Here is a 26,144-nt window from a genome sequence, read left to right as displayed (position 1 = left end):
ATGACCAGTCGTGTATTAGGCAGGTATACAAGTTTCTTCGGCTTTTCAGTGTATAATCATTAATATGGATCTAATTGGAAATATCCCAAATGATTATCAATGGCGATTTATCATTTATGTTGTATTACCAGTAGGATCTTTATAGGATGCTACCCCTGTGTTCCTTATACCACATTTTCGTCTTGTTTACTCGTTTCTGTATAGTGTGATTGTATGATTTGTTTTACATCGGGTTCAGTCCTTTGTTAACATATGTATTTTCGTACCAGGGTTGTTGTTGTTGTGATCTTCAGTCCTGAGACTGGCTTGATGCAGCTCTCCATGCTACTCTATCCTGTGCAACCTTCTTCATCTCCCAGTACCTACTGCAGGCTACATCCTTCTGAATCTGCTTAGTGTATTGATCTCTTGGTCTTCCTCTTCTATTTTTGCCCTCCACTCTGCCCTCCAATACTAAGTTGGTGATCCCTCGATGTCTCAGAACATGTCCTACCAACCGATGCCTTCTTCTAGTCAAGTTGTGCCACAAGCTCCTCTTCTCCCTAATTCTATTCAATACCTCCTCATTAGCTATGTGATCTACCCATCTAATCTTTAGCATTCTTCTGTAGTACCGTACCAGGGTACGACATGAATAAATGCCTACTTAAACTGTCAAAACAAATTGTAATCTTTAATACAACATTTCCGGTGTTGAGATGGCTGTACGTGTACAATCCGTAAAAAACGACTCACGATCCACCCTCCCAGCTTAATTTCCACCAGTATGTCATCTCCTCCCTTCCACTGGTTGCAGTGTATCTGTGAGGACTGGGTTTGAGATACTGCATCTAGTATCTTCGTTTGGAATCCGCAGTTGAGGCAGCAGGCGCGCTATGTAGTGGACTGGAAGGTACTCACGGTAGTCGACGGGGTTGTAGTGTGTGGGGCAGTAGAGGCCACAGGCGGCGAGGAAGGAGACGATGCCGCCGCTGGGCCCCTGGTAGACGCAGCGGCCGCGCGCCATGGCGTACACGTCGTCCAGCAGCGCCAGCAGCGACGCGGAGGGCGTGTGCAGCGTGCAGACGACGGCGCGGCCCTGCCGCGACACCTCGTGCAGCAGCCGCAGGCACAGCTTGGCCGACACCTCGTCCAGCCCGCTGCGGCAGACACGCGTCCGTGACAGCGGGGCGAAAATTAGGACTCAGCAGGCCGCCTGTCTACGTCGCAATACAAGTCGCACAGCACCGGTGATTAAAATTCTTGTGGGGTGTTACGCTAAGTCATTGTGTGAAATACTTTAACTTAAAACCAACGTTTCGAACTTATTATAACGGCTTCCTCAGGGAAAGATTATGTGGTATCGATAGCCACGATGCCACGGCGTAGGTGCAAGTACTTAAAGTTGGCACTACGACCGACACCGACGACAGCGCTCTCTAGCAGGCGCTGTGCAGATCTACGAGCTCCGCTGCAGATTCGTCCCATTACATCAAGAGGAGACAGCCAGGAAACATCGCTTCAACCTCAGCTTGCTATTGAGACTTTGTGCTACTGATGACGGGAATACGGTTTCGCACCTACGGCTCTTCAGTGTAAAGTTACGTATCTCATTGACTAATAATTAAATGTACTTTCTCGTAAAAAGCTGTACGTCTCCGCGTCACCTGCTCCTAGTTACTTCCTTCATTTGGCAAACTTGTCAGTTTTCAGGAGCAGACCCACGCGCCGCCTTCCAGGCGGGATACAAAAGATTAGTTTTGACGGAGGAAAGGTACTCTGTCTATTGCACTCGATCGGTGCCAATTTTTGAAACTTTATTGGCCCTAGAATATAATAGGCTGGTCATAACGGAAGCGGGAAGATAGAAAAGAAACTATTAGTGGGCTAGCCGGGTTGTCAGTGACTGGCGACCGTTGTAATACGGTCGAAACGTTGGTTTTAGTTTATAATTAAAATATATTATGTTTCGGCCTAACGACAAGCGCCGGCACGAAGAACGCAGGAGCAGAGAAGGCAGTGAGATGACGTCGGCCAATGATGCGTTGATTGGCGTCGCGCCACGACAGGAGCCGTACCTGCAAGAAGTGAATATAAGCGCCGCTCCTGCCACCCTCGGGCGACGGTACCAGACCGCGATTCACAGACCTGCACAGTACCAGGAGACGTGTGACGTGTCATCTATATCAATTGCTTACACGGACCTTTAATACGACAGAGGACTTTGTTTGCATATCGCCGATCGCTTGCCACACCGTTGTAAATTCAAAGTTAAGTATTGTCAATATTCTTATTTGTAATAAAAACTGTTAATGTGATTTTGCTTGAATTGTTGTATAGCATTCCGAGAACGCAGCATCCTTTAGGCACCTTATACGAGACGAGTGGGCAAGACCTCACATATAAGATACATATTTTATACAATGACGCGGAACAACGTCCAGGAGAGTTGTAACCATCGTTACTCAGGCTGCAGAAGTCTGCGTAATTATGTCTTTTAAATACTGTTTACAAAATTATTATGAAGTGATAAAGTTTTTTGATGTACAAATGTAACTTCCAGGGATTAAAAAAAATTGTATCGTCCTGACAAGAAGTTTTGGGAAATAATGGCGGAAAGGGGCAATCCAAGACACTCGAGCCAAGTCATGCAGTCACATTATACTCCTCAGTATCCTTTCTTTCAGGAGTGCTAGTTCTGCAAGGTTCGCAGGAGAGCTTCTGTAAAGTTTGGAAGGTAGGAGACGAGATACTGGCAGAAGTAAAGCTATGAGTACCGGGCGTGAGTCGTGCTTCGGTATCTCAGATGGTAGAGCACTTGCCCGCGAAAGGCAAAGGTCCCGAGTTCGAGTCTCGGTCGGGCACACAGTTTTAATCTGCCAGGAAGTTTCACATTATACTAATACATGAACCATCATAGAAACTGTAAGCGGCGCTCGTCAGAGTCGCACTGACGTCTCCTGAAACAGGATAGAGGCACGGCAGGGGGTTGCAGGTCAGTCTGCAGTTTCATTGCGGTTAGGACCAAAAGCTCCGGGAGTAGACAATATTCCATTAGAACTACTGAAAGCCTTTGGAGAGCCAGGCCTTACAAAACTCTACCATCTAGTGAGCGACATGTATGAGACAGGCGAAATTCCCTCACATTTCAGGAAGAACATAATAATTCCAACCCCAAAGAAAGCAGGTGTTGACAGATGTGAAAATTACCGAACTATCAGTTTAATAAGCCACGGCTGCAAAAATTAACACGAATTCTTTACAGACGAATGGAAAAACTGGTAGAAGCCGACATCGGGGCGGATCAGTTTGGATTCCGTAGAAATGTTGGAGCACGTGAGGCAATACTGACCTTACGACTTATCTTAGAAAATAGATTAAGGAAAGGCAAACCTATGTTTCTAGCATTTGTAGACTTAGAGAAAGCTTTTGACAACGTTGACTGGAATACTCTCTTTCAAATTCTGAAGGTGGCAGGGGTAAAATACAGGGAGCGAAAGGCTATTTACAATTTGTACAGAAACCACGTGGCAGTTATAAGAGTCGAGGGGCATGAAAGGGAAGAAGCGGTAGGGGAGGGAGTGAGACAGGATTGTAGCTTATCCCCGACGTTATTAAATCTGTATATTGAGCAAGCAGTACAGGAAACAAAAGAAAAATTCGGAGTAGAAATTAAAATCCATGGAGAAGAAATAAAAACTTTGAGGTACGCCGATGACATTTTAATTCTGTCATAGACAGCAAACGAACATGGAAGAGCAGCTCAACGGAATGGACAGTGTTTTGAAAGGAGGATATAAAATAATCATCAACAAAAGCAAAACGAATATTATGGAACGTAGTCGAATTAAATCTGGTGATGCTGCGGGAATTAGATTAGGAAATGAGACGCTTAAAGTAGTAAATTAGTTTTGCTATTTGGGGAACAAAATAACTGAAAATGGTGGAAGTAGAGAGGAAAAAAATGTAGACTGGCAATGGCAAGGAAACCGTTTCTGTAGAAGAGAAATTTGTTAACATCGAGTGTAGATTTGAGTGTCAGGAAGTCGTTTCTGAAAGTATTTGTATGGAGTGTAGCCATGTATGGAAGTGAAACGTGGACGATAAATAGTTTTGTCAAGAAGAGTATAGAGGCTTTCGAATTGTGGTGCTGCAGAAGAATGCTGAAGATTAGATGGGTAGATGAAATAAGTAATGAGGTATTGAATAATTGGAGAGATGAGAAATTTGTGGCACAACTTGACTAGGAGAAGGGCATATTCTGAGGCATCAAGGGATCACCAGTTTAGTATTGGAGGGCAGCATGGAGGGTAAAACTCGTAGAGGGAGACCAAGAGATGAATACACTAAGCAGATTCAGAAGGATGTAGGTTGCAGTAGGTACTGGGAGATGAAGAATCTTGCACAGGATAGAGTAGCATGGAGAGCTGCAGTCTCTGGACTGAAGGCCACAACAACAACAACAGGCGCAAATGCAGAAAGACCAACTTCAAAGCATGTTGATTGTACGGATCAGCGCTTAACATTGTCACAGGACACCTACGAACAAGTGCGGATTTTGGGTCTCGATAGGAATGCTCGCAGCAAGAGACTTAGGGATACTCAAGGGCTGATCAACACTGTTTATTTGCAATTAGACTAACAACTACACTGAAGGCTAATTCAAGACATTAGAATATGCAAGGGATGCAACTGGTGGCGCAACAGAAGTCAGTGTCTGAGTCCGTGGGTTGAGAACAGAAATAGCAATCACTAGCAGCATTATGAAGTACGAGCTTTTAGAGAAGTACTCAGACTGAGAAAGAAAGACCTGTCGGAGGTCCTCCGAAGCTGGAGACGCGCAACTCGAAGTTGGCGCCCCAGCGACCTGACTGAGAATTCTCTCTGAATAAATGGTTTTTAAAGGATTGTGACGGTGCACTGTTTCTTCCTTCCTACCCGCACTTTACAGACTTCAGCCAATCTGACAAGTGACTCTGCACCTCCAGGGCGCAACTGGCCAACCACGTTCAGATTCTTCCCATTCTCCTGCTCAGTAGGTGTGGATGTTTCTGGTCTTTTAACTAGCAGTCTCCAGGTTTGGTAGCAACAGCGTCCGGCTAAAAGCTACATGTCACTGACCTTCCTATTATACCTAGCAACAACAGTGTCTTACGTCACTGTGCCCCCTCCAGAGGCTTCTCGTGAGTGGGGACCGCTGTTGTAGCAGTCTGTGTAAACCTTCTGACGTTGAGGGAATTAGGGGCATATATCAAGCTTGCTGCCTCTTCTAAAACGTTCCTTTCTGTGACCATACTCTAATGTGACGCCTTATAACAGCGTCTAGGCCGTAAGTGAGTTATTAATTACTTCTCCGAAGTGAAACTTCCCCCTTGGTACAGCTGCCCAGAGCGTCTGTAATTCGCAGGTCTCTTGCGTCACTCTGCATTCCCGGCAACCTAAACACATTTGCCTGCTCTCTGCATTGCGTCTCTGATTTCCTGCCTTGGAGTGCCCTCGCTGGCTTCGAACAGCCTTAAACTTAAAATGTTCAAGCAACACATCGTCAGTATACGACAGCACATAAACCACGGTATTAGACATGGACGCAAAATTTCTCCGTTGCTATTTTCCGTCCGCTTAGACGATCTGATAAGAATCTGAGAAGATTATTGTTAAGTGATGAGGTTTTTCTTGCTCAGCATCAACCTTTAATATGCTTCTTTTATTGTTTTCCAATTTCCCGAACAGGGGTTCGATGCAACGAGCGTTTACATTCAGTGGACTAAATAAACAGTTTGAGGGAAGGCTTTTCCAATGTCATTTCCTCACATAATTTACGTCATTGGCGTCTTATGTGAGTAATGAATCCTTGAACAGAACTCACTGACGTGTGACTGTGTCATCTGCTGCGAATGTCATCATTGGAAAGGAAGGAAAGAAAATTAAGATTTGATGTCCCGCCGATAACTAGGCCTTTAGAGGCTGAGCACAGCTCCGATTTGGGTTGAATGGGGAAAAAATCAGCCACGTATAATTTCTTCAAAGGAATCACTGTGACGTCATCGGACGCTTTTATCGAGGAATTTTGTTAATACACGACCCTCCAGGATTTTATTCTCTTCTTTCACAGATGAGACTTCAAGGAGTTCGTCAGTATGGTAAGTGCATTCCATTCCATACCTTTCTTTAACGACAAATCGTTTCCACTTTTTGCGTGTGTGATCAGTGTTCGGACTGCTTAGATGCGGTCTGCCACGAATTCCTTTACTGTGTCAACCTCTTCATCTCAGGGTAGCACTTACTCCACAATCCCTCTATTATTGATGTATATAATCCTACCTTTGCCTTCCGTTACAATATTTATCCTCTGCAGCACCCAGTAGTATCATGGAAGTTATTCGCTGATGTCTAAACACGTGCCCCTGTCATCCTGTCCGTTCTTCTCCCATTTTGCTCTCCTTCCGGATTCTGCTGAAAACCTTTACATTTCATATCTTGCCAGTCCACCAAATTTTCAACATCTCTATGTAACGCCACATCTCAAACGTTTCAACTCTTCTGTTCCGCTTTTCTTGTAAATTTCTTCCGCATATTAAGACCTGTGAGTGTCATAATTTTTAACATTTTTATGCAGTAACAGCAACTGATATTGTTTATATAAGAATATACAGCCTACAGTTGCAGGTTAACTTTATCGTTTACCTAGGTTTCAACGTTAGTAATAACGTCTTCTTCAGAACCTGCAACAAGTTTATATTATAATGCGCTAGTATATTATATTAGATGTGGTCATCCTACAGGATGCAACGTGTAGTACTTACATAAAATATTATTTAAATGTTTGCCTAAAACAAGCCACGTCCTAGGTTTCAACGTTAGTAATAACGTCTTCTTCAGAACCTGCAACAAGTTTATATTATAATGCGCTAGTATATTATATTAGATATGGTCATCCTACAGGATGCAACGTGTAGTACTTACATAAAATATTATTTAAATGTTTGCCTAAAACAGGCCATGTCCCAAGTCAACTTTATAGAACTTGATGCATAACCATTTTATAAAGTTGACTTAGGACATGGCCTGTTTTAGGCAAACATTTAAATAATATTTTATGTAAGTACTACGCGTTGCATCCTGTAGGATGACCATATCTAATATAATATACTAGCGCATTATAATATAAACTTGTTGCAGGTTCTGAAGAAGACGTTATTACTAACGTTGAAACCTAGGTAAACGATAAAGTTAACCTGCAACTGTAGGCTGTATATTCTTATACACTCCTGGAAATGGAAAAAAGAACACATTGACACCGGTGTGTCAGACCCACCATACTTGCTCCGGACACTGCGAGAGGGCTGTACAAGCAATGATCACACGCACGGCACAGTGGACACACCAGGAACCGCGGTGTTGGCCGTCGAATGGCGCTAGCTGCGCAGCATTTGTGCACCGCCGCCGTCAGTGTCAGCCAGTTTGCCGTGGCATACGGAGCTCCATCGCAGTCTTTAACACTGGTAGCATGCCGCGACAGCGTGGACGTGAACTGTATGTGCAGTTGACGGACTTTGAGCGAGGGCGTATAGTGGGCATGCGGGAGGCCGGGTGGACGTACCGCCGAATTGCTCAACACGTGGGGCGTGAGGTCTCCACAGTACATCGATGTTGTCGCCAGTGGTCGGCGGAAGGTGCACGTGCCCGTCGACCTGGGACCGGACCGCAGCGACGCACGGATGCACGCCAAGACCATAGGATCCTACGCAGTGCCGTAGGGGACCGCACCGCCACTTCCCAGCAAATTAGGGACACTGTTGCTCCTGGGGTATCGGCGAGGACCATTCGCAACCGTCTCCATGAAGCTGGGCTACGGTCCCGCGCACCGTTAGGCCGTCTTCCGCTCACGCCCCAACATCGTGCAGCCCGCCTCCAGTGGTGTCGCGACAGGCGTGAATGGAGGGACGAATGGAGACGTGTCGTCTTCAGCGATGAGAGTCGCTTCTGCCTTGGTGCCAATGATGGTCGTATGCGTGTTTGGCGCCGTGCAGGTGAGCGCCACAATCAGGACTGCATACGACCGAGGCACACAGGGCCAACACCCGGCATCATGGTGTGGGGAGCGATCTCCTACACTGGCCGTACACCACTGGTGATCGTCGAGGGGACACTGAATAGTGCACGGTACATCCAAACCGTCATCGAACCCATCGTTCTACCATTCCTAGACCGGCAAGGGAACTTGCTGTTCCAACAGGACAATGCACGTCCGCATGTATCGCGTGCCACCCAACGTGCTCTAGAAGGTGTAAGTCAACTACCCTGGCCAGCAAGATCTCCGGATCTGTCCCCCATTGAGCATGTTTGGGACTGGATGAAGCGTCGTCTCACGCGGTGTGCACGTCCAGCATGAACGCTGGTCCAACTGAGGCGCCAGGTGGAAATGGCATGGCAAGCCGTTCCACAGGACTACATCCAGCATCTCTACGATCGTCTCCATGGGAGAATAGCAGCCTGAATTGCTGCGAAAGGTGGATATACATTGTACTAGTGCCGACATTGTGCATGCTCTGTCGCCTGTGTCTATGTGCCTGTGGTTCTGTCAGTGTGATCATGTGATGTATCTGACCCCAGGAATGTGTCAATAAAGTTTCCCCTTCCTGGGACAATGAATTCACGGTTTTCTTATTTCAATTTCCAGGAGTGTATAACCGGTGAGTGTTATTTTACTTGCAAGACTGCGCAATATCTTAACTTCATCTGCTTCGTGGTCTCCAATATTGATTTCAAGTTCACAGCTATTCTCATTTCAGCTATGCCTCATTACTTTCATCTTTCTTTGGCTTACTCTCAATCCATAACGTCTGCTCATTATAGTATTCCATACAGCAGCCGTGCACTTATTCCTGATTTTCATTGAGGGTGACAGTGTCCTCAACGAATCTTATCACTGACATCCTTAGCAGTATCAGGACGTAACCAATCCTCAAACAGGCAGTCAGCTACAAAGGCGAAAAGGTGCTACATGGGTCCTGATTTGAATAGCAGGAAGACGTTGTTAACTGGCTCTATTCGGCACCTTACTCTTCATGATATGAGCAACGGCTTAGTCACAAATGAAATGATGATTCAGCCACCATATGCTGGATCTGGTTTATTCTCTTTCCAAGTTCACAGGCTCTGACCTCTGAGCACTATGGGACTTAACTACTGTGGTCATCAGTCCCCTAGAACTTAGAACTACTTAAACCTAACCAACCTAAGGACATCACACACATCCATGCCCGAGGCAGGATTCGAACCTGCGACCGCAGCAGTAGCGCGGTTCCGGACTGCGCGCCTAGAACCGCTAGACCACCACGGCCGGCTCCAAGTTCACAGTTTTTGCCTTTTGTAGGCGATCCAGGAGTCATTACTCTCTGGTTTAATGCATTAACTGCTAATTAATGTGAAAGTCCTGTCGGGAAGTAAATTCATTAGTAGGATTCGGTACTGTTTTCATGTTTAATGATGCATATAACATGATTGTGTTTTAACACGCTAGGTAAAGGAGGTGAGGGGAGCAGAGATACGTTATATCTTCGCATGAATGACATCAGCTACTTAGTAAAGAGAACGCAAATGGCCTCGCAGTCGCTGCTAGGCCGTTGATCTTGAAACACGTTCCTGCCTCCGTTTCCCCGCTGGGAAAATAACCTCATTACCTTGGCCTTTCAAGGGGGAACCTGTTCCTTGTAATAGCGCAAACGCGCTACAGTAGTGTGAATGCTCTGAGGTACCGAGAAATAACCGCTTGCTGTTGTATCAGACCTATAGTTGTGATCTACAAATAAAACTACGCTTCGGAGGTTTTGGTACACTACATAAATGACCTAGGAAATGGCAGGAATTCTACATCGACATCTATACTCTGCAAACCACCGTGAGGTGCATGGCAGAAGGTACGTCCCACTGTACCAGTTATTAGAGTTTCTTCTGGTTATGTTGGTAGAACTGGCAGAACATAACACAGCTAAGTAACTACCGAAAATGTTATTCGTTAATCTGATATCTCATCTAATGCTGCATATACAAGGAATGTTCTCCTCTACTAAATCTTGTAATACAAGAAGTGATTGTACATCGCTATACGAGATAAGGAGCTGCTGAAAGAAGAAATACTTCTTACTCATTTGCAGAAAGTCGAAAATTGGTGAAGTCTATTAGATTTCTGCACAAGCGGAAATGCAGTGGTATCGAAGTCAATCAAGCTATGTCGGTACTGTCCAAGACGACAATTTGATTATGGATGCAGCAGTTCAGAATTTCAAGAAAACAAAAAATAAACATGCACACAGGCGCACACATACTCACAACACACACACACACACACACAGACACACACACAAACAAACACACACACACACACACACGCAAGGGGAGGTTGGCAAAGCTTATAGGTGACAGCATAGGTGGGGTTGGTGGGATCACTCATGGGAAAATTCCTGCAGTAGTGGGTGTTAGAGCTGCACCTTTTTTAGATTGAAGTCAACTGATAGGTATTCCTGCTTAAGGGAAGTCTCTCTAACAAAGGAACCACTTTTGGCAAAGCTTAGGCATCCGAGTAATGAGGGAATTAGTATATTTCATCAAAATATGCAAGGTATTAGAGATAAAGTTAGTGAACTGCTTATAGAACTGCTTATAGAATTATTGGTATATCTGAACACTTCTTAAATAAGGAGATAATTCAGAGGCTTCCTTTACCAGGATGCAGGTTGACTGGCAGCTTTTCGAGGAGCTCTTTGCGGTGTGGGGGAGTAGCCATGTATGTGAAAAACGGCATCCCATTTGAGTCAATTGATGTTTCAAAGTACTGCACTGAAAAGGTGTTTGAATGTTGTGCAGGTGTGGTTGAATTTAACGGAGCTAAACTTCTTCTTATTTATAGATCCCCAGACTCCGATTTCACAACATTTTTGCTAAAGCTAGAGGAGGCTCTTGGTTCACTTTATAGGAAATACAAAAAGTTAGTTATATGTGGTGACTTCAATATTAATTGTATAAGTGATTGTGCAAGGAAGAGGATGCTGGTAGACCTCCTTAATTCATGTAATCTTATGCAAACCGTATTCTTTCCAACGAGAGTGCAAGGGAACAGTAGAACAACCATAGACAACATTTTTGTTCATTCCTCATTACTAGAAGGGCATTCTGTTAGCAAAAAGGTGAATGGCCTTTCAGATCATGATGCGCAAATTTTAACTCTAAAAGATTTTTGTGCTGCAACACGTGTTAAATATAGTCATCAGCTGTTTAGGAAAGCTGATCCAGTTGCTGTAGAGACCTTAGTAAACCTCATCAAGGAACAAGAGTGGCAAGATGTTTATAGCGCTGATACAGTAGACGATAAATATAATGCTTTTCTCAAGACTTTTCTCATGCTCTTTGAAAGTTGCTTTCCGTTAGAACATTCAAAACAGGGTACTAGCACAAACAGGCAGCCTGGGTGGCTGACTAGAGGGATAAGAATATCTTGTAGAACAAAGTGGCAATTATATCAAAACGTTAGAAACAGTCAAAATCTAAATGCAGCAGCCCATTACAAAGAATATTGTAAGGTGCTTAAAAATGTTATTAGGAACGCAAAAAGTATGTGGTATGCAGATAGAATAGCTAAGTCTCAGGATAAAATTACAACCATATGGTCAGTCGTAAAGGAAGTGGCTGGTCTGCAGAGACAGGTCGAGGATATAGAATCAGTGCGTAGTGGGAATGTCCGTGTTACTGATAAGTCGCGTATATGTACAGTATTTAATAATCACTTTCTGAATATAGCAGGTGAACTAAATAGAAACCTACTCCCAACAGAGAATCATATAGCGCTCTTAGAAAAAAGTGTTCCGAGACTGTTACCTGAAATGCTCCTCCATGATACTGACAATAGGGAGATTGAGTTAATAATTAAATCACTAAAGACCAAGAACTCTCGTGGATATGACGGGGTATCTAGCAGAATACTGAAGTATTGTTCCATGTATGTTAGCCCAGTACTTAGCCATATCTGTAACTTTTCCTTTAGGAGTGGTCGGTTTCCTGACCGATTAAAGTACTCGGTAGTGAAGCCACTTTATAAAAAGGGAGACATTGATAATGTTGACAATTTTAGACCTATTTCTATGCCATCGGTGTTTGCTAAAGCTATCGAGAAGGTTGTATATACAAGGTTACTGGAGCATTTAAATTCACATAATTTGCTGTCAAATGTTCAGTTTGGTTTTAGAAATGGTTTAACAACTGAAAATGCTATATTCTATTTTCTCTGTGAGGTTTTGGACGGATTAAATAAAAGATTGCGAACGCTAGGTGTTTTCTTTGATTTAACGAAGGCCTTTGACTGTATTGACCACAAAATGTTACTGCAGATGTTGGACCATTATGGAGTAAGCTTACAATTGGTTCGCCTCTTACTTTAAGAACAGAAATCAGATGGTAATTCTCCGCAATATTGAGAGTGGTAGTGATGTTCAGTCCCAATGGGGCACTGTTAAGTGGGGCGTTCCCCAAGGGTCGGTGCTGGGGCCACTGCTGCTTCTTACTTATATAAATGATATGCCTTCTAGTATTACAGGTAATTCAAAAATATTTCTGTTTGCTGATGACACCAGCTTGATAGTGAAGGATCTTGTATGTAATATTGAAACAGTATCAAATAATGGAGTTCATTAGTTCATGGAATAAGTTCGTGGCTTGTGCAAAATAATTTGATGCGAAATCACAGTAAGACTCAGTTTTTACAGTTTCTAACTCACAATTCAACAAGAACTAATATTTGGATCAGACAGAATGTGCATATTATAAGCGAGACGGAACAGTTCAAGTTCCTAGGCGTTCGGATAGATAGTAAGCTGTTGTGGAAAGCCCATGTCCAGGATCTTGTTCAGAAACTAAATGCTGCTTTATTTACCATTAGAACAGTATCTGAAATAAGTGACACTTCAACACGAAAAGTAGTCTACTTCACATATTTTCATACGCTTATGTCGTATGGTATTATTTTTTGGGGTAATTCTTCTGATTCAAAAAGGGTATTTTTGGTTCAAAAACGGGCTGTTCGAGCTATGTGGTGTGAGTTCGAGAACCTCTTGTCGACCCCTATTCAATAGTCTGGGAATTTTGACATTGCCCTCACAGTATATATTTTCTTTAATGTCGTTTGTTGTTAGCAATATTAGCCTATTCCCAAGAGTTAGCAGCTTTCACTCAGTTAATACTAGGCAGAAATCCAATCTGCATGTGGAACGCACTTCCTTGACTCTTGTGCAGAAAGGAGTGCAGTATTCTGCTGCATCCATTTTCAATAAGCTACCACAAGAACTCAAAAATCTTAGCAGTAGCCCAAACTCTTTTAAGTCTAAACTGAAGAGTTTCCTCATGGCTCACTCCTTCTATTCTGTCGAGGAGCTCCTGGAAGAGCTAAAAAATTAAGCAAATTCCAGTGGTACATTGTTGATTTTCTTTATTTAAACTTACTACTTGTCACCTGAATATGTTTTTTTATATTTCATTTCATCTGTTTCTAATATCGTGTTATAACTTCATATATTGACTCGTTCCATGACCATGGAGACTTCTCCTTAATTTGGTCCCACTGAACAATAAATAAATAAATAAATAAATAAATAAATAAACACGCACACACGCAAATGGTTCAGGTGGCTCTGAGCACTATGGGACTTAATATCTGAGGTCACCAGTCCCCTAGACTTAGAACTACTTAAACCTAACTAACCTAAGGACATCGCACACATACATGCCCGAGGCAGGATTCGAATCTGTGACCGTAGCAGCCGCGTGGTTCCGGACTGAAGCGCCTAGAACCGCTCGGTCACATCGGCCGCCTCCCCCCCCCTACAAACACACACAAAATATATATGTATGTGTGTGTGTGTGTGTGTGCTTGTGTGTGTATGTATATGTATATGTGTATGTACGAGGGAAACACTGCAATGCTTTTGCACGTGTAAAGGATATATCCATTGAACACTATAAGTTAAGGTTCACACAAGTTGACAGTTTAGATTTTATGAATATTATTCTCACTGTCCTAGGGCGAGAGATGGGTAAAATATGCTTTCTGCCTAGGAGGTAACCAGGCTGGACTATTCTCAAAGAGTCGTCGTTCCTTATTACTCTATAGGTTTTCCATGTAATCCAGGCAGCAGCATTATTTTACATCTACATGTACAGGTTGAACCAGGTTGGTTGGTTGATTTGGGGGAGGGGACTAAACAGCGAGGTCATCAGTCCCATCGGAGTAGGTAAGGATGGGGAAGGAAATCGGTCGCCTTTTCAAAGGAAACATCCCGGCATTTTCCTGAAGCGATTTAGAGAAATCACGGAAAACTTAAATCAGGATTACCGTATCCGGGTTTGACACATCGTCCTCTCGAATGCGAATCCAGTGTGCTAACCATGTCACTCGGTGGGTGAACCAGAACGCAGTCGAGATTGTCCGAGGAAACATTCTGAATATTTTGGTACTTTTTTAAGTAATAATATTGTATCTGACTTTGTGAAATTTGTCTCTAACTGCCTACACAGCAGTTACAGTGAGTCTTTGTCTGCACAGAAGACCGAAAAAAGCCACGGAAATGAGAATGAGTGATGAACTTGATACAGGGAAACTGATCATTATCTGAACTATTTCGTGGTGTTCTTAACATGCCGGAGCTACTAATTATGCTCACCATTATCATCGGTGCGATATCAGCAAGATATTGATACCTTCAATTACAACACTAGAATTGCTCTATCAAGGACTCGACCACTGGACCCCCCTCTGCTGGTGGAGACGTGAGAGCGTAGCCTGTGGAGTACTGATGTGTTCAGCATCAAGTCCAGAGATGAAGTCCGTACTTTCTAGTCAGTAAAGAACTTAATGCACCCTTATTTCCATCAAGAATCATGGCAACTAACCCTAAGTTATACAGGCCCGCCGATGGCATAATTGTTTCCTTAATAAAATATCCTGCCAAAAAGAGGCGAAACCTTAAAAAAGCAGTAATCTCGATTTTGTCCCCAATTTTTATGACCTTCTTTTGGAAAGCCAGGAGAAGCTTATCAGCTGGATGAACTATTCTTAACATAGTCCAAACGTCAAGCTAATGTTGATAGATTCCTGTCCTCCAGAAACCTAGCTTTCAGCTTGGGCGTCCTAAATGGGTACATATAATGAACTGCACAGTATGCTAGGCAGCAGTAAGACACTAGCCGACGCGACTTTCCCAAGACTATGCGAGGCCAGCTATACCTGCCACAAAGAATGTTAAAAAAAGAAGAAATGAAGTCAGAACATGTAATCACTGTTATCTCGTTAATTCATCTAAACTTTTATATTGACAGAGATTGTCTATGCCAGTACCATCCAGTCAAATAATTTTTCGTAGAGAATTGAAAAGAGACGAGATAAACGGTTTGCTGCTTTTCGTGAGACCTATGGTCTCTGACTGCTCATTACAGAGTTACCGCACTGTGTTTGGTTTCTTGCCCCATGCATCTGTATTGGACTGAAAATAGTGCGCAACAGTGCAAATGTAGACGGCATTACAACCGAGAGGTTTGCTGATAAAGAGCTGACTGATATGCGCCTCGAGTATTGGTTCACTGAATGTGAAACTACGCTGAACGGTTGCCACACCGACGGCAACCACTTCATAGCACTTTTGTTTCTATCTAGGGTCACTGCATTACTCTGTGTTGCGTGTTGTACATTTTGGTTATTATGTATTACAGGTTTCTTCACTGTTCAGAAGGTAATTTAACAGAAACAAGGGTGACTGCGTTAACACACCGAATAAATCATAATTACATCATTACTGTGTAACGAGCCGCTGAAACTGTAGGTACCTTATCAAAACATTCAGAAGGTTTCCGAAGGACTGTTGGTCGAGTTCTGGTTCCTCCTGCATATACTGCAAGTCACTGTACAGCGCACGGCAGAGTGTGCAGTGTACTAATGTTATCGGGTTTCCGTTCCATTCCATTCTCTTATTGAGTGAGGAAAAACTGACTGTCTACACGCTTCTTTCTCATTACCCCTGCGTGAAACATACAATGGTGGCACCATAATAGTCACACTGTCTTCTGCGAATTCCAACACGGTTTCGCGTTAACTACTTTGTTTTTCTTGTAAGAATTCCCATCTAAAGTTCATCGAGTGTTTCTGTTACAATCTCGTATCATTGGATCTCAGACAGTGGTGGAAGTTATCACAGCGCCAGACGAAGTCAGTCACGTCGTCACAGAAAAAAACTGTATGTGAAAATTTAAGCATTAACCGAGCAAGACATAACATTATATGTTTATGAAACGGTGATTGGCCGTTAATTCCAGCGATATTATTTTAATTTGGTGACAACATGTGCTTCCTCTCTGGAGACTCCTTGCATTTTTTAACAAAATAAATGACGTTGGAGGCATAAAACGTTCATTTAAATGACATTCGCTGAATTGCCGCACCGCTTCACCGGAAGGAGTCGCTATCACGAGGTAGGTTTCAGCCAATGATGGCTAGATAGAACTCTGCCAAAAACTTTCGTCATCTGATATGAGTTGTCGAGAGAAACTTGGGACAGAAGTAGTTCATGGTCAACTATTATTGTTGTTGATGTTTTCAGTCCGACGAAGGAGTTTGATGCAGCTCTCTACTTTCGTCTTCATATCTGACTGACTACTGTAATCTACATCCATTTCCACCTACTTACTGTAATCAAGACTTAGTTTCCATCTACAGTTATCACTCTTAATAATTTCCTTTCTTACCAAATTGACGATTCCTTGATGCCTCAGGATTTGTTCGTCAACCGAACATTCGTTTAGTCAAGTTGTGCCATGAATCTTTTTCTTCCATTTCGATTCAGTAGGTCTACAGTAGACACCCGATCTGCCAAGCTAATGTTCAATATTCTCATGTAACCTCATTTCAAAAGATTTATTCTCTTCTTGTCTAAACTGTTTATTGTTCACTTTTCACTTCCTTAGAAAGTTAAACACCAGAAAAATACCTTCAGCAAAAACATTTAGATTTGCATTCGATATTAACAAGTTTCTCTTTTTCAGGAAGACCTCACTTGCTGTTGACAGTCTCCATTTTACACACTTTCACTTTGGCCCTCACCGGTTATTTTTCTGTGCAAATAGCAAAACTCACCTATTACTGTTGGTCCCTCATGTTATAGTCTAATTGCCATATCATCGCCTAATGTAATTCGACAACGTTCCCTTATCCCTGTTTAATTTTTGTTGATATTCATCTTATAACCTAAATCTAACTGCTCTTCCAAGTCCTTTGCCGTCTAACAGATTTACGTCACCGGCAAACCTCAAAGTTCAAGTATTTCTTTCCCCTTATGTCTCTTTGATTTCTTTCACAGCTTTCTCATTGTACAGATAGGAAAATGTCAGGTATAACCTACTACGCTGTCTTACTCCCTTCTTAATTATTGCTTTCCTTTCATCTCGTTCGACTCTTGCAACTACAGTATGGTTTCTGTAGAAGTTGTAATTAACTTTTCTCTCCCTGAATTTTATCCTTACTGCCCTCAGATCTTCGAAGACTATATTCCTGACAATGCTCTTAAAAGCTTTCTGTGAATATACGCGTGCTGTAGACGTAGCTCCGCGTTCTTCAGCCTATCTTCTAAGAAAATCATTAGGTCCATATTGCCTCATGTGTTTTCACATTTCTCCGGACGCTAAATTTCTTTCTCGAGATCTATTTCTCCTTTTAAATTCTTTTGTAAATTATTCAGTCTTCTTTTTTCGTCGTTTACTTGACTGAAAATCAAACTTTCCTGCCGAGTGAAAACATAGGACGCTCTCGTGGGTGATCCAATTGATGGCTCCTGCGGATGGAAAAAGGTTATATGTTGAGGGCTGAGGATTATTTTCTTCTTGTTTCCAGTAATTATCATGGAGAGCCGAACGTTACACACGTTCATTTCCGGCGTTCTGTCTGTATATTTTTAGTCCAGAGAAATTTTCTGATCATTCAGAGTCCCGTTTAGACAAATTCTGGGCTCGTCCCTCAGAAACAAAGCAAGCAAACAATTAAAAAACAATATCCTAAAATTTGCTCGTCTCACAAATAGATCTCGTACTACACGAATTCCTTGCTGTCTTGTACGTTTTGTAACTAAGAGCGTACTTGGCGATGCGATTGGGATAGAGAAATAACCTACCCGGGTAGCCACACAATCCAAAATACTTTAGGCGCATTCCTTCTAAACGAAACACTTTTTCTGCTTCATTATCTGCTTTACCCGATCGTCATCCTTTTCGTCCTTCGTAGATATTCACTTCGTCATCAGTATCCCTTCGGTGCGTCACTTTAATACTTACCCTGAGCAGTCTTGTGTTTGGAAGAAAACAAGCGCACATCACTCACCTTTACACTCATTTCTAACTTACACCAACATTTCAAGAGAGACTGCAGGTATATGTGAAGGAAATGATCTTTCCTTCATGGGGAATCACAGTCGTGTAGAAATTTTTAGAAGAAATTTTCACCACTTGACAGTTAATTGTTCATTTATTTTACACAGTCATGATTTAGGCTTTATAGCCATTCTCAAGTGGAGGTTGAAATGTTAAAATATACGTGACCTGTCTGTGACATGTCCTCGTCGAGAAACTAATAAACCAGTTTTCATATAACAATAAGACCGGAAATATGTTTTTTCGCCGGTGACATGTCACAGACAAGTCAGATATATTTCAATATGCACTTGAGAATGGCTATAAAGCCGAAATCATGATTGTTTAAAATAAATAGACAATTTACAGTTAAACGGCAGAAATATCTAAAAAAAGAAAGAGAAAAAAAACCACTTGTGGAGGAAGTCGACGCTCTTGAATAGCGGAAAAGAACGAGAAGACCTACACGAGGCAAATATGACTCGGACGTAACCTTGACATATGTCGGCACGGCAAGCTGTGAATTTTTGTGCGTACATTCTGGTAAACCCCGACTCAAAAAATAAGTTGTAACAGAACCGACAGGTTAAGCGCGATTTATGTTCCGGTAACCATTTAAGCTCCCTGTGACAGTGTCTGAATGTCCTGCTGTCCCGACTAGCCTTCGCAGTCTCGCCTAATACGAATGACTTCTAATAGGTTCCTAAATGTCAAGCGGAGGAGTAGGCAACTGGTTAGTTTCCAGTTCCTCCAACCTGATTGCAAAACATGGAATAAGCTAGTACGGTTGTCACAGTGCTGTATCTTAACATTTACGTTGTGCTCTGCAACAGCTCTGGACTCCTGACGTCACTTTTCTTTACCATGTCACATCAAGCTGAGATACGATACATGTCAGGTGTTGGCTCTTTATGACTGATGTAATAAAGTGACATGTTTTGAGAAATAGCGCAGTGAAGTTTCAATAAAAGCTCATCAATATTTCCAGTACATTCAATGTGATTTATTTATTCATAAGTCACTGCTTTCAAATATTTCTACAATAAGGACGTATTTTAAAAATAATAAATGTTACCCACAGTTTTGTTCTTAAAACTACGTCAATGGGTACTTAACAAGGCTTACTTGCAAAAGGGGTGCACTTAACATAGCTTAGCATTGACTTACCTTTATTAACTTGCTGGGTGAATTAGCGAAACATTAGTGTGAAATTTCTCAAAAAAAAAAAAAAATAAATAAATAAATTTAAAGAGGTCGAATTGTTTCAGTTTATGATACTAAGATAGACATTACCAGTTTTTGCAGTAATAAAGTATGAAATCCTCAAATATTGATCTATGATCAAGCACAATATAAAATTAATTTTAGTTTAATGACAAGTAAACAATGTTCAGGATGGTTCAAGACATTTCTTCCATCTCCTAAACCATGGGAAGGGACACAACTTGACATTGTTTACTTGCTCAAATAATTATTCAAATTTACGTGATTAGTAACAACTTTTGAGTACTTCCATTCATAAATATATTCAGGATCTATATCTGAGTCGGAATTATCCACATTATCATCGGATTTGTACAAAGCATCCCGGAAAAGCATTTTCCTGGCACGTACATCACACACCTTACTACTAAGGGCAACCATCTTGTTGGCTCTTACCACTGTTTATATGCATACATCCTGACAAAGTTGCCGTTAGTAAGAATCTGAAATTAGGGATACAACTTCCATTACTAGGTTTAATTCGGAAATATCAACTAATATGAATAAAGAATTCTGGAAACATCCCCCAGGCTGTGGCTAAGCCATGTCTCCGCAGTATCCTTTCTTTCAGGAGTGCTAGTTCTGCAAGGTTCGCAGGAGAGCTTCTGTAAAATTTGGAAGGTAGGAGACGAGATACTGGCAGAAGTAAAGCTGGGAGTACCGGGCGTGAGTCGCGCTTCGGTAGCTCAGATGGTGGAGCACTTGCCCGCGAAAGGCAAAGGTTCCGCGTTCGAGTCACGGTCGGGCACACAGTTTTAATCTACCAGGAAGTTTAATATGAATAAAGTATATCATGTACTAAGTCTCTTACCCCTGTTTACAGCTGAGGTCTTCATATAGTGAACTGTTAAATACCCCCGCATAGCTATTATCGTTATCGTTATACTACGAAAACAACGTGGAGAAAATGGAGCTCGAAATTGACCGAGAGTCAGACACCATTGCTGCGTCCGAACGATCGCGTGTAAAGACGCTATATTACACAAACGTGATACAGTATGCAGTAACCACGGCTGCTTGTACATCGTACATATAACACTCAAGGAACCAACGGAACGTGGCACAAATGACAACCTGATAGTCAATCTCCGCACTACCTGTTTCAGATTCCCCGTAATCAACCATCGACACTGGATGTCGCATAAAAGACGTGATGGGCATTATTTGTTTTGGAAGGATCCCGCTAACACTGCAAAAACAAAATTGCAAATATCTACCGAAACGGCAGAGAGAAAGCGCTAAGCGACTCTTGGGAGGGACACTCTGTGTATCTGCAAAGTGCGGAATGCTGTCACAATAGAGACCTGAGTGATTAGCAGATTTTCAGAAATGTTTATGATCGGACACAATCTCTCTTTCCTAGCGTTCGTAAACGGTTTGCTGTTATTTATGATTTACAAATTTATTGTATTTTAACATCGTGGGGGATTCACTTGCTGCCGACAAATCGTTACTTTACTTACCATAGAGAAGTCGTGTGCATTATTAGTTTGTTAATCACGTCAACTTTGTTCTGTGTAACATCATACTTAACTGTTTGTACAGAAAATGAGTTACACTTGACGTTCCACGCTGAGACTATTGCGCAAAAGTATTGGGCATTGTCAGAAGAGTGTTTCCTGTGGACACAGTTCTGCCGCGCTACGAATGAGGGGAGATCCAATAATTACGTGAGCTCAAAATCTCACCAAATCTCATTTAGAGAGGGGCCATGAAAATCTGACGTCAACTTTTTAATTCGGACGGTATACATTATTATAAATTCTAGTATATCGTTTTATGAAATTAATTTCTAGCATAGACACTAGTACAGTGCCGACCACTCTTTATGGCCTCTCTGAACTGAACTTAAAGCTTTACACGGCTGGACGCTCGGCATTGCCCGATTTGAAACAACTACCACACTAGTGTCACATTTCATTCGCGAGTTCCCTGCCGCGCCAATGGAATTCACTGTACGTGAATCAGCGGGTCAGTCGTGATATTCTGCAACGCACATAAAGCCGACGATACTGAGTTAAACATGAATTTTTATCAAAACTGTTCCGATGCGTATGTTAAGTGGTATGCCAACAAGTCGAAACACGCTTGCGAACAAAAAGTTAATCGTTTGTGGAAGGAAGCTACGCTGAAATTCATCGACAAGATTTCTCTCAGTAATCAGATAAATCGAGAGAGTGAAAAGTTACATGATTATACCATACAAAGGGAGGTACAAATAACGTTGCCTTTCATCCAAAAAGTAAGTAAAGTTTCGTTAATGTATATGCGAGGTATAGAATGTTAATAACTTTTGTTCTGTTTAAAAAGATTTAAGAACTTTCACATGCAAAATTCGGAGGCGTTGCTTTTCAGCAAGCCTCGTAATGTATTTACAGAAGGTCAGGTTTTGTGGTGATCCGTGAGAACGTTAATATTATTTCCGTGGCATCTTTTTGTCCGAATACTGTTCAGTGTTGGCATGTTTAAAAGAAAGTGTTTTTAACCATGTGTTAAAACAAGTTTAATATACTTCCTCAATAAAACATTTTTAATTAAAGTGTTTTAACTATTGTTTAAAACAAATAACAAATTTTCACTTTCGAATATTTTTAATCCGACTACGGGTAAACCTCGCGTTAGGGGGACGGGGGATCCCAGGCATCTCACCCGAACAGAAGTGGGTGACGCTGATCGGGAAGTACGAAAGATCCTGCACTTGCCATATACATCTTTCTGAAAGCTGAAAGAACATTTGTCGGAAAGTGATTTTTCTACGATGAGGACGTTCACAGACCGGTTTTCGAATCCGTTACCAAGAGCGGATTTCCATAGTCAAGGAACTGATTCTTAGAACGTTCCAAGCGTCATTTACAGAGGCTTCGTGAATTATACTGGAAAATATCGTCATGTACATGTGTCACATTGAAGTGTAGTTCAGCATTCAATGAACGTTACTTGGCCTACCATAATACTGTGAACTCCCCTCGTGTCTTCTAAGGCGTAGGTTGAGGACTAGCCCAGAATTTGCCAAAACGAGCGTGGAAAACCACCTAAACGACAATCAGTGTGGCCGGTGTACAAGACCGACGGTCGTCAATACACCGTGCGGATTCGATTGGGATGTGGCTCATCTCCGCGTCTTATAGACTGGCGCTTTGCGCTTTAAGTTATACGAGAATCTTATTTATTTATTTAACCTGATCTTATTAGGACCATCAGGTCCTCTCCTAGATCGGACCAGGATTTCACACATACAGTACCATCTTTGCATCGTAGTTCCCTAAGAAATAAAAATTTTAAAGTGGCTAGTAGTATTAAAATGATATAAGCATCTGAAGTAATAACGTAAGCAAGTAATACTGACTATGAGCTAATAAAGTTAGTGCTGCCAGTCCTTGTACTACCGCTACTGCTGCCACTCGTAGGGGTACTAGTGATAATAATCACAATAATAATGACTGTAATAACAATAATGATAGTAGAAGATATAGAAAGAATTTATAGGTGTGCAACATAGATGTTTTCTGATACAGCGAGTTAAGAGAAAAGGAAAGTTAAGGAGAATGCGCCAGCTAGGAATACCGCAAAAAGAAGAAGGTCTCGTTGGGAGGAAGGATGTAGAAAGGTAACGAGTGCGTAAGGGACTATAGTAATTCTTGCTGTTTCTTTAGTAGATATGTCATTAACTGCCTTCTGAACCTGAAGATGGTATTCAGTTCTCTAACACAATGCGGGAGTTTATTCCAGAGTCGTGTTCCTGTTACTAAGAAGGTCTTTGATAAAGTGGCTAAACGACGATGGAGTGGGACAGAAAGGATTTTGCTCTGGTGGGAACTGGTGTTCCTTCCACGATTTCAGAAAAGAGTGTTAAGATCGGGGAGAGATATGAGGGACAGTGTTTGCTGATCTGACAGTAGAGAAGTTGGAGCGTATGCAGATCTCTGCGGTTGTCTGCACGTAGCCAGAATTGTTACGCATATGATGGTGAAATATGATCAAAGAGTCTAATATCACAGATATAAGGAACACAGGATTCATAACCAGTTCCAGGCGCCGTGAGCTTTCCTGACAAAGACTTTCAGGTTTATTGGTTTGCACTTAGATACAACTGAAGGCCATCAGCGTGCATGTGGTATTTGCAGTACAGCAAAACTGATGACTCATAATTGACATACACTGAAAAGAGTATAGGACCTAATACCGAACCCTGCGGACGCCAGATGCTACCTGATTCCATTGTGACTTTATGGTGCCATACATGACCCGCTGCTGGCGAGAAGTCAGGTATGAGCGAAACCATTGCACTGCACTTGGGGAGAAATTTATGCCGCTAAGTTTGGAAAATAAAATGTCAACGTCAACAGTGTTAAAGGCTTTGCTAAAGCTAAAGAAGCACGTGATAGTCGCCTCTTGGGCGTCTATGACAAGCTCCAGGTCATCTCTTACCTTTATTAAGGCAGAAGTTGTGATCCGATGTTCACTGAAACCTGATTGGTATTCGTCTAGTAGGTTATTTGCAGTTAAATAGTTTGTTAGCTGGTCGTGGACTATACTTTCTAAGGCTTGAACGGTGCAGAAATAATTCAAATAGGTTAGTAATCAAAGGGTGCTGTAGCAACGCCCTTAAACAAATGCACTGCCAAAGAGATGAATTCTTTCGGTCGGCACCTGTACGTTCGAAATATCTCCATGATAATGTTGGTGAATAAACATTTTCGAGGATAATTCTTAATGTATGTTGCCTCAAAGCACACGGTATCGATTTTACCGGCTTTGATGGTTACTGCTGCTAGATTCCGAGGGCCATCAGCTTGTATAACATGTGATCAGACATATCCGGTTGTTCACAACATCCTACAATGTGCGTCACGTAAGTCTCTTTGTGCTTATGTAAGCGGATATTTCACGTTTCGTATTCGCTGTGCTATTACGTCGCGTTGGAGTTTCGTGTAATACGATTACGTAGCTTTTCGACTTCCAACTTTATTCTAATTCCCCGAAAGGTTCTTTTGTGTCTCCTGAAAAGGTTGTCCTAAGTGTTTACGTTGCATATTTAAACAAAGGTACAGTTAGAGAGCCGTTTGGCTTATTAACGCATAACAGGAAAGCTAGAGCACTTGCAAACAAAGAGTGGTTAAAAAGAGAGGTTAAGCACTACGTAGCACAGCGTACTCATATTCGGGAGGCGCGCTGTCCTTAACCCCCTTTCGACCACCCAGATGGCTGTCAGCAGATCTTGACTGTGGTTATATGGCACGCAGACCTCCAGTAACATCCATATCACATGGATAATTTAAGAGGGAAAGATGCCGATGCCGGCGTTAGGCGGGGAGAAATAGAAGAACGGTAGGAGTCCACGAAGCTCAACAGAATACATTGTCACAAATCAGCTAGAATATGCCTGGTTTCTAGAAATCAAGAGGGGAAAACTCTTGAAAATAACATCACCACATCACATGAAAAGACGTAAATAAAACACGATTCTTCTCAATCAGTTTACACTGGCGAACCAAACATTATCGCCACCCTCTTAATTGCCTGTTGGTCGACATTTGGTACGCAGAACAGCAGCGATTCCGCGCGTCACGGGTTCCTGGAGGTATGTCGCACCCGGAAGTCTACTTACAGGTCAAGCAAACCACGTAAATGAAGAGTGAGGCCGGCCGGGGTGGCCGAGCGGTTCTAGGCGCTACAGTCTGGAACCGCGCGACTGCTATTGTCGCAGGTTCGAATCCTGCCTCGGGCATGGATGTGTGTGATGTCCTTAGGTTAGTTAGGTTTAAGTAGTTCTAAGTTCTGGGGGTCTGATGACATCAGTAGTTAATTCCCATAGTGCTCAGAGCCATTTGAACCATTTTTTTTGAGGAGTCGATGATTTCTGGTCCAGGTGCACGATTAGCTTCCCATTTGTGTTCCGGCGAGTCCAGATGAGCGAATTTGGTGGCCATGACGTGAACTCACTTTCTCCTCAAACCACTGTAGCAGATTACTGTCTTATGACACGGACAGTTATCTTGCTGGAAGACGCCATTACAGTCGGGGAAGACATCAAGCACGAACGGATGCAGGTGGTCCGCAGAAATGTTAACGTCGTCCACAGTTGTCATGGTGTCTTCCATTACTACCACTGGTCCCATGAAAGCCTAGGTGAACGTTCCCCGTGAACATAACAAGGCTCCGACCGGCCTGCGTCCTTAGTGTTGTGCTTGTTTTGAGCAGCTATTCGCGAATACGGGCACGACAATCGACCTTGTGTAGCAGGAATGTGCGTCATCTGAAAAGGCAACGCATTCCTATTGATTTACGGTCTATTCACGATGATCCTGTATCTACTATAAACGTAACTGACGATATCGGAGGGTCTACAGGCGAAACCGTAGGGATCGTCAGCTGTCGAGTCACGTGTTCAACAGTATGTCCTGTTCGGTACGCTGCTAAGCACTCGTGCCTGCACCAATATTATACTGTGTCGTTAAATCTGCCAC

General features: G+C 42.5%; 1 protein-coding gene across 1 annotated transcript in view; it reads right to left on the bottom strand.

Moving 5' to 3' along the window:
• The window catches only part of LOC126175012 (ATP-binding cassette sub-family G member 1), a 466,189-nt gene that overhangs the window by 157,997 nt on the left and 282,048 nt on the right, over nt 1-26,144 (bottom strand). Inside the window, exon 6 of the mRNA XM_049921499.1 lies at nt 901-1,139. Within this exon, the coding sequence (XP_049777456.1) occupies nt 901-1,139 (239 nt within the window). The remainder of the gene's footprint in view (nt 1-900; nt 1,140-26,144) is intronic.

Source organism: Schistocerca cancellata, chromosome 3 (genome assembly GCF_023864275.1).
Source record: "Schistocerca cancellata isolate TAMUIC-IGC-003103 chromosome 3, iqSchCanc2.1, whole genome shotgun sequence".
Lineage (NCBI taxonomy): Eukaryota > Metazoa > Arthropoda > Insecta > Orthoptera > Acrididae > Schistocerca > Schistocerca cancellata.
Note: the sequence above shows the minus strand (reverse complement) of the source record. Positions and strands in the feature narration are given on the sequence as shown.